The following is a 10,483-nucleotide window of genomic DNA, read 5'->3' as shown; positions in this document are numbered from 1 at the left end:
GGGCTTCTTGATTTCCTTGAATGAGCCTTGAGTTGCTCCATGAACTTATGCATCAAGTAGTGTTGACTTCAACCAATTAGGTCTCTTTCTTGATTCGGAGATGACCACATGTTGAATAGGTTCACTGGGACCTTCATCTTCATGGTGATATTCTTCTTCTTCCCTATCGACATCCTCTTCAAATACTGGAAGTTCTTCTCCATCAGAATTCCCTTTTATTTCTTGAATGCAATGCTTTCATCATATATGACATCTCAATTGACTTCTATATGGTGTACTTCCTTTATGTAGATTCTATAGGCCTTAGAGGAGTTTTTGTAGCAAAATAAATTTCCTCTCATGCCTGATGGATCCAACCTCTTTCTTTTGTCCTTTCGTATATGAATATATATAGGACAACCAAAGATTCATATATGATCTACATTTTGTTTCTTCCCAGTGAATACTTATTCAGTAGTTCTGTTATCTAGTGACCTGTGGGGACTAAGATTTTGAATATATACAATTGTATTTGTGGCTTCTCCCCGCAGAAACTTTGGTAGATATTGATCATGCAACATTTCTTTTACACTTTCTTCAATGGATCGGTTATTTCCCTCAGAAACTCCATTTTGTTCTGTATTATATGGGATGCACAGCAAGAAAAAAGGACATTGGTGAGGGTCAAAAATTGTCACCATAAGCTCATTGGTGACGGTCAAAAGAGTCTCCGTCACCAAAATTGAACGTCCTCAAAGGTGGCGTCACCAAAAGTATAGGTGTTGTAGTGACATTCATGGTCCGTCACCAATAATGATTTATAATGACGGATAGTGATCGTCACCATTTCATATAAGCAATGATGACAGACCTTAGCCTCCATCACAAAAAATTGAACATCACTAAAAGTATAAGTGTTGTGGTGACATTCAAGGTTTGTCACAAATAATGATTATAATAACGGATAGTGACCGTCACCATTTCATATGAGCAAGAACGATTTATTGTGATAGACCTTTCATGGCCGTCACTATTGATGCATATATATGGTGGTGTTCATTGACCATCACCTTTTCATATTTTAGTGAGGGTCAAAAAATGTCACCATAAGCTCTTTAGAAATGGTCCAAAGAGGCTCTGTCACCAAAAAATGAACGTCACCAAAGGCTGTATTGAAAAAAGTATAGGTTTTGTGGTTGCATTCATAGTGTGTCACGAATAATGATTATAATGATAGATAGTGACCTTCACTGTTTCATATGAATAATAGTGATTTGTAGTGATGGATCTTTCATAGCCACCATTATTGATGCGTATATCTATATATCTATATATATGGTGGTGTTTATTGACCGTCACCATTTCATATTTTGGTGGGGTTCGAAAAATGTCACCATAAGCTCATTGGTGATGATCAAAAGAGCCTCGTCACCAAAATGGATCATCATCATTCCATGTGAATATCAGGAAATGATGGAATCGAACCACCAACCTCTTGCTTGTAAGACAGGTGCTCTTCCATTGAGCTAGCACCCTTTAAATAATTAGACTTTAAAAAATTATACCTTGAAACTTCATAGATTATAAATTATATAACTTTCAATATATTATAAAACTTTGTAAAGTCTTGGAAAATATTTTATTAAACAAGAAAAATAACATCAAAGTTGTAAGTCCTTACCTAATGGTTATGGAAGTTATGAAAAGTGAGTGTAGGGAAATATAGTTATGTATAAAATACTCAATATGTTCAGTTGAATACTCAATTAGAAGTAAAATTTTGAAGACATTTATAACCTATAAATAACTTATAATTATCAAACCTAAAATTTGCAAGTACACAAAAAATTGATTTCTTACTTTGTGAATCATGTAAATATGTTGTGACAGTATAAAAATTTGCTTTTAAAACATTAATTTACATGCCAAAAAGTAAAAAATAATGAGTATATATGACGCAATTATGAATAATCAGTTACACGCTTTAATCCTACTAGCTATGGGGTCTAGAAAACTAATTGGGAGTCCTTCTCATTATTAATTAATTCAATATATTAAAATACCACGATCAATAATGACCCTGAAATTAAACCACTAAACAAATGTTAAAATTGTAAGCACAAATTTTTGCTAATAGCTATGACACCAACAAGATATGGGGCATTCAAACACTTCCAAATCCACACCAAGCACAAGTATCCAAAAATGAAATTGCATGGACACAAGGAAAGAACTCTCTACCTCTCAATGATAACTATGTCCTCCCACAAGTATTTCAATTGGAAAAGGGGTGTGAGGACAAGAGCCTCAAAGAAAAAAGAAGTACACAATACAAAAATACACTTCATCCCCCATCTACCTTTATGGAATACATCTAGGGGAATAAGAAAAAGATCCATAGAGAATAGGAATAGCAATTTCCCCTAAAGGTGCAAATATACAATGAAGGAATAGAATATTTGTGTCTTCCAAGCCCAATCATACAAAGAGACGCCTTTTATGTAATTACGCTTCTTTGTCTCCTTGTAGCTAAAAAGAGGTTAAATTCTTTTGAGAAAACTTTGCAAATTTTTCCATTGGCATGCTTCTATTCTTTCCTAACAAGAGGATATGCTATAGTTCAGGAAATTCATGCTTCTCAAAATAGTTCAGATGCTCTAATAGTTCCACTGAAAACGTGTAAAGAGCCTATCCATAATGCTGAAGGTAAATTTTTTCTTGAGTTGTTTGTTGGCCAAAAACAAAATTCAAGTTGAACCGAAGTTTCATACTAACCAAAAACAAGTCTTGCATTAGTTAATGAGGGAAATCAATTCTTTGGACAACTAAACCATTCACAACCTCTTAGAATGATTAGTGATTCATTTCATGATCTATTTTGTTTGTTGTATAAGGTTAATGATTGCACAATCCTATTTTCTGTATTGATTGCTTGTTAAAGACATGTCTCAATCTCATCATGAAAGATAAGAGGATATATGATGTTCAACAATTTGTATACTCTCCATAAACTATAAGAGTTATTTCTCTTACCATAACCATACTTCAAATAACAACAAAAAATTTGAGTAGGTTGGATTGACTATTTGGTGGAAGCTTATGGTTGGGCTCTGCATTTTAGATGTGCCTTCCACTTTATAAGAGCTAGAAAGTCCATGGTAGAATGAAATGTTACATCAATGCAATGTAGCTGAATAAAAATAATTAAAAAGAAAAATGGTAGCTACCTCAGAGTAATAAATTCATATATGGATTTATATATATATAATAATAATAATATAAAATAAAATAAAAAAACAAATTTTGATTTTGGCACCAAGTGGAAGTAAATCTTACCTTTGTGTTTCTTGGTTGAACAGGAAGCTCCCTTCTCATACTAATTATAATTTCTTTTAATTAAAAGAAATTATAGTAGGTTGTATCAAGAGACAATACCTGTTTATGCTTATTCCTTGTAGGTACGTGTAGTGGTGTGTTGCCATTTTTGTCGTGTAGCATAACTACTACTGGGTAACCCTGAAGTAGTTCCTTCACCACATCCAAGCAGTTGGCTTGATTGGCTACCATGTGCATTATTGTGTGGCCCTCTCTATCTTTTCTTTGAGCCATTTGTGGTTCTTTTACTAGTAAAGAGCTCACAATATTTGTGTAACCACTTCTTGCAGCCAGATGCATGACATTCTTGCCATTGCTTATGGAAATACTTATTGATGAGCTTCATCATTGGGTAACTATATGGACCTTGATACACCTCCAAGATTATTTAAATCAAATCTTCTCATAATTCCTTACATATTTTAATTATATTTTTCTTAATGAGACGAGTAAAAGTGAGATGTTATGCCATGTACCACCTAGTGAAGCGCGCAGAGCAGCAGATGGCGAAACTAGGGTTTCTGATGTTCTGATCCCGTTGCAGGGCTGGAAGTAGTCAGTTCTCGATTCGCAGCACTGTTACGAAAGGGTCAAGAGCTGACCGACCGGATGGGGGCAGAGGGGTCTAGTGGGACCCCTACTTTCAAACAGATAATCATGCAGAAGCAGAGGCAAAATAAGAAGGAAGGAGTCAGGATTTCTGGGCTTGACAATAACAAGCAGAACGGCAGGAGGAATAAGGAGAAAATACAAGTGGAAACTGACAAGCCAGACAGCACAACGGAAGGCAAAGGCAAAGGGGATGAAAGCTTGACAGGAACTAAAGACAAAATCGCCTCAATAATTAAATCAACAGAGAACGAGGAGCGACAAACAGAAGAAAACAGGGAGCAAACAGATAATAGGCAAGGAAAGCCGGAGAAGGAGGGGGAGACAAGCACAAGCCCCAATAGATACTCTTCATCAAATGGGGTCTGCAAACCAAAAAAGACTGACAACCTCAGGGTGGTAATAACTGACCCAGAGATTCAGGCATACAGAGAGCACATGGCAGAACATGCTGTCATTTGCAAATTTATGGGTATTTGGCCATCTGAAAGAACTCTTTGTCAATGGATCAGACAACAATGGAAGCCGAGAGGGGATGTCAAACTTCATTTGGGAGCCAAAGGATTCTTCACGGTTGTATTCTCCAACCTAGAAGACAAGGATAGAATTTTTGAGGGTGGCCCATACTTTTTGGCTTCAGCTGGTCTGTACATGCGACCATGGAAACCAAACTTCGTCCCAGAGAAAGAATCTTTTACTCAAGTCCCAGTCTAGATTCGATTGTTCTCTCTCCCAATAGATTATTGGGGTCTGAATGCCTTGAAACAAATTGGAGACCAGTTGGGAACATTTATCAAGGCCTCGGAAGCAACATTACAAAAGAGATACACATCTTACGCCAGAATATGTGTTGAAATGGATGTCTCCGGGGCACTGCATGAGGGGCTCTGGCTTGAATACAGGGACGAGGACTATTTTCAGGCCATAGACTATGAGCAGATTCCCTTCTATTGCCACAAATGTCATGAACATGGGCATTTGATGAGAGATTTCCCTATGATTAGGAAGGAAGAAGAGACCGAAACAGCACAAGCCAACAAAGACAAAGATACCTTCATAAAACCTAAGTCTAGACAGAGAGCTAACAGAAGGAAGAATAATAAAGGTAAAACAGACAGAAACAACTACAGCAACTCTTTTGAGATCTTAGATCTTGAAACAGATTCGGAGGACAAGCACAAAACCCTAACATCAGATGCAGGGCATGATGAAAAGGAAGAACCAACCAGGGAAGGAACGGATGAAGGCGACCTCAACAACGAAGTCCAAATGCAGGAGAGAACAGAAGAGACGGAAGAGGAAACCGATATGCTAACCAGTGATGGAGGAAGCGAGGATCTAGAGTTGGAAGAGGCGCTAGCTAGGGAGGGGATGAATCTACCAGCAATTGCTGAGAGCTGGAAGGCTCGAGGAATAGAAAATGCACCGGAAGAAGAAATCAAGAAGGTAAACGACCTGTTCATAGCAAGGAAAAAAGCAGAATTAGAAAAGCAAAACAGGAAGCTAGGTATAGTAAAAGGCAATAGCCTCCACTCGAAAAGTCTTCTTTGGAAATCATCCAGCTCAAAGCAGAAGAAAAGAAGAGGTCGTAGAACTAGTGGTGAAGCTCTGCAGGAGCTAGGCGTGATAATGATAAACTCAGGGAAGATGAAGGCGCTTAGCGCTTTCCCGTCCTACCAATAAAATTTAGTTAAACATGAAGATCATCTCGTGGAATGCAAGAGGGCTTAACAGCCATGCAAAACACAGAATCTTAAAGCGGAAAATCCAGAAATATAGACCGGAAATTATATTCTTACAAGAAACTAAATGTAGCAACTCTAGCATGAACAGTTTATGTAAGAAGCTTGGGAGAAATTTAGAAGTTTTAGAGATTGAAAGCCAGGGACGAGAAGGAGGCCTTGCAACACTATGGGATACAAGGGAAATCCAGATTATCTCAGCTGAGGCGAACAAACACTTCATAGCGGTGGAAATTCAACCCACAGGTAACTCTGAGTCTTACCTATGCATCAATATTTATGGTCCTCAGAAATTAGAAGATAAAATAAATTTTTTGAATTCAATAACTAGACTTATTGAGCGATATCCAAGGTCTAAGTGTATTCTGGGGGGTGATTTCAACATGATAACCACCCTTCTGGAAAAAAAAGGGGGTCTAAGGAAACTTAATAGGGATGCGGAAGCCTTCACAAGTTTCATTGAGACTGTCAGATTGGTAGACATATACCCCAAGAGTGGCAAGTTCACCTAGAACAACAGAAGGGGAGGAGAGAGGTTGATAGCTTCTCGATTGGATAGATTTCTAATCTCAGAAAGCATAATAATGGATGGTATCACAGTAGAATCAGATATCCTTCCAAGTGGTGGGTCGGATCATTGGCCAATCTCGCTTATTGTTGAAGTTCAGGGCACTCCAAGGAATAAACCATTTAGATTTGAAAAATTTTGGTTAGACCACCCTAACTTCCTCAAGATGGTTGAGAAATGGTGGTCTGAACCTTTGGAGGCAAGAGGTTCCAAAATGTTTAATCTACAAAAGAGGCTGAAAGCAACTAAAGAAAGGATAAAAGAGTGGAATAGAACGGTTTTTGGAAACATCATACAGGAGAAAGCCATTCTAGAGAGAAAATTGGAACAGATTCACAGAGATGGGGCAGCAGGAATCCACAGTGAGGAAGCTGTTGAGCAGGAAAAAGTTCTTTCACAGCAGTGGCACAGCAGATGTATGCAAGAAGAGATACTCTGGAAACAGAAATCTAGAATCCAGTGGCTAAAAGAAGGGGAGCAGAATACTAAATTTTTTCACAGGTCGGCTCTAGACCATAGAAGTGCTAACAAGATTCTTGAGTTAAAAAACAATGCAGGGGAGATACTAAAGAATCACAATGACATATCTGCTCTGCTCTCGGATCACTTCAGCTCAATTGCACAGGAACCACATATAAATAGAGAGGAGGCCATCAAGGAACTTACAGCAGCCATTCCTAAATCCATCACCTCAGATCAGAATTGGGCCCTTAGCAGGGAAATCTCTTTGGAAGAGGTGGAGGAGGCAGTAAGGAATATGCCTAACGATAAAGCACCAGGTCCAGATGGATTCACCATCAACTTCTACAAGGCTTGTTGGAACACTGTTAAGCAGGAGGTCTGGGAGGTAGTTGAGGATTCCAGACGCTCAGGAACTATTCTAAAATCCATCAACTCCACCTTTTTAGCACTCATTCCTAAGGTTGAAGAAGCAAAGACACCTGATAAATTCAGACCTATTGCCCTATGTAATGTTATATATAAAATTATTTCAAAAGTCATAGCCAATAGATTAAAGTCGATTCTTCCTGGTATCATATCGGAAGAGCAATCAGGCTACGTTGAGGGTAGACAAATATTAGATAACATCTTGTTAGCGCAGGAGATGATCCACTCACTTCATTCAAGAAAAGAAGCAGGAATGTTAATGCAGTTAGAGTTATCAAAAGCTGATGACAAAGTAAGCTGGAGATACCTTGAAGTTGTATTGGATGCATTCGGCTTCTGCGGGGAATGGATCAAGTGGATACTTGCTCTCATCAAATATCCAAGATATTCAATCCTTGTCAATGGTGCTCCCTCAGCCCATTTCACTCCTTCGCGGGGAATAAGACAGGGTGATCCTCTATCCCCTTTCCTATTCGTGATTCTAATGGAAGGACTAAGTAGAATCATAGCTAAGAAGAAATCAGAAGGATCCATAAAAGGTCTACAACCGATAAGATCAATACCAGCCACAACACATCAACAGTTTGTGGACGATACCATGTTACACGGTATACCCACAGTGAAGGAGGCTTTGGCTTATAGGGGTATCCTTGATCTCTTCAGCAGAGCCTCTGGTATGGAGATTAATTTCTCTAAGTCTACAATCTTTTTCTTCAACACTCATCCGGCAATTCAAGCTCACCTGTCCCAGCTTCTTGGATTCAGGATTGGTTCCCTGCCTTCGAAATATCTAGGTGCTCCCCTGACTCTGAAACCATGGCAGAAAGCTCACTGGGAGAAGGTTCTAGCCAACATGGAGAAAAAATGCAAGCATTGGACGCACAGAGCTCTAAACTTCGCGGGAAGACTTATCTTAACCAAGGCTGTTCTACAGGCAATTCCGCAATATTTATTATCTATGCTTCCAGCTCCCAAGGGCATTCTGCAGCAAATGAGAACTATTCAGAGATCCTTTTTATGGAATGGGAATGGAGATAAGAAGAAATGGGCGTTGGTGGCTTGGCATAAGCTATGCCAGCCAAAATCTATGGGGGTCTGAACCTAGTGGATCCTTCAGTGGTCAACAGAACCTGTGGAGCTAAGATATGGTGGAAATGGATTAAAGAACCCAATTTACCGTGGGCAAGACATTGGAAGGAGAAGTACACTCCAGATTGTGACACTCAGGACCTCATAAGACTACAGGAAGTCCCGGAAGGCTCGTCAATATGGAACCATGCCAGGAACAATAGGAGCTTAGTACAGGAGCATAGCTTTTGGGAGATTCGCAATGGAAGGCTTGCCCTGTTCTGGGAAGATGCTTGGCAGCAAATCCCTAAACTGGACACCCCAGAGCTATCTTCCCTCAAGCGATTAAGTCAAAACGAGGGTAGATACAGAGTTAATCAATATTGGATTCAAAGCAGCAGGGATCCGATCTGGAGGGAGTGGATTAATTTAAATCCTGTTAGCATAGAGGAGAATAACGAAAGTATTCAGCAATTCAATGAGAGAATCCTCAAAAGAAAGATTCGAAAAACTGAAGAAGATGATAAGCTGAGATGGGGTTTGAAAGGCAATGGAAATTTCTCATTAAAAGAAGCTAGGGATATAATAGAAAAGGAAGAACAGGTAGAAGCTGTGCCCTGGTGCAACAAAGTTTGGGACAGCCTATTCTGGCCGAAAATCAGAACCTTCCTATGGCTTCTAATGCGAAACAAAACTCTAACCTGGGACAACTTATGCAAGAAAGGATTCAGGGGACCCTCAAGATGCCCTATGTGCCTCGTCGAAGCGGAAACTATAAACCACCTGTTTAATGCATGTGAATGGGCAAATCAATTATGGAGCTGGATGGAAGGAATTCTCAGCAGTTCTGACCGAGATAGAGAATCCATTCACAGAACCATTCTAAATTGGAAAAAAAACTTCTCCAACATACTAAGAGTCAACAACATATGGAAGTTTGTTCCAGGCTTCTTACTGTGGACAATTTGGAAGGAACGTAACCGTAGAATATTTCAAGATGAATACAGGAACATAGAATTCTCTAAAGATAATATATTAACTAACATTCAACAGTTAATTCAGACAAAATGCAGAGAGGAACATAACGAGAAACCTTCAGCTCAGGACTTACGCATCCTGAAGTGCTTTCGACTGGAAGCCACCAGCAGCATCACGACATCGAGACACAGGACGCAACCATCCTCGCAGATCAACAAATGGCAGTGTCCGCCGGAAGGGGGCTTGAAGCTGAATTTTGATGGGGCCTCGAGAGGTAATCCCGGCAAGGCAGGAATTGGAGATGCAATACGAAACCAAGACGGAGAAATTCTGCATATATATTGTAGAGCGCTTGGGGAAAGCACGAATAATGAGATGGAATTTGCGGCGCTTGAGCATGGTCTGAGAATCTTAAAATCCCTACGAAAATGCAATGTAATTGTGGAAGGGGATTCGTCACTAGTTATTTCAACGGCTAAGAGAATTCAAGGAGGCACTAAGGCGAAAAAAGCCACGAAACACTGGAGGCTTGCCAAGGTGACGAAGAATATTGCAGAACTTATGGATGGAATGAAAGGTTTAGTCTTTCAGACGGTCAGGCGTAAGGCAAATGGGCTGGCGGACTACCTGGCGAATTGTGGCGTGGACAATCAGGACAGGGGTTGGGACAGTTGTTGGCAGGAGGTGGACTGCCCGAACCTTAAGGCGAGATGTTTACAGCTGGCACAGCAGGATTTAAACGAAACCGACCGGGCTTGACCGGCAACGGTTTCTGTCTCCGGCACCGTAAATCTGGAAATACCGGTAACAGCATGAGTATTCATCACGGGAGCTGGACGACTAGACAGAAGCGGCGGATGTCTTTATGGCAAGAGAAGGCCAAATTTGAAGGCTATCATGATAGTTCATGCCACAAAAGACACCGTAGAGTCCGCTTGAGAGGAAGGGACACTTGGCACGACCTTGATGGGAAGGAAATCAGCAACATTTATTTCAGGTCTGGGACGCGCTGCTTGATTTGTGCGGATATCTTCCGAATTAATAACGAGAGTACCTCCACTCTGCATCGGAGGGAAGAGCGCATCATGGGAAACTCTGTGGAAACTAGCTATTTAACAGAGAGTCGAGGCTCTGGTTCTTTCACCTCAGTTCAAGGTATTGCGAGAGATCGCTACTTTTCTGTCTGTAGACGTGATCACTGCGATAAGATTAGAGGGTATAGCATGGAGGCGGGGAGTTGTAGGTGTTCGGCGGCTAACCAAGAGCTACGAACAGC

At 40.1% G+C, this 10,483-nt stretch overlaps 1 protein-coding gene across 1 annotated transcript; it reads left to right on the top strand.

Moving 5' to 3' along the window:
* Positions 1-6,289: 6,289 nt before the first annotated feature.
* On the top strand, positions 6,290-9,966 carry LOC149162295 (uncharacterized). The gene is made up of 2 exons (XM_089435145.1): positions 6,290-8,254; positions 8,359-9,966. Exons 1-2 carry the CDS (start codon positions 6,290-6,292, stop codon positions 9,964-9,966), a joined length of 3,573 nt encoding a protein of 1,190 aa, XP_089291271.1.
* The last annotated feature ends 517 nt before the right edge of the window (positions 9,967-10,483 follow it).

The sequence above is a fragment of the Pinus tabuliformis genome, chromosome 5_2 (assembly GCF_031772625.1).
Source record: "Pinus tabuliformis cultivar Carrire ecotype Pingquan chromosome 5_2, CPIR1, whole genome shotgun sequence".
NCBI lineage: Eukaryota > Viridiplantae > Streptophyta > Pinopsida > Pinales > Pinaceae > Pinus > Pinus tabuliformis.
This window is presented reverse-complemented; position numbering and strand designations above follow the sequence as displayed.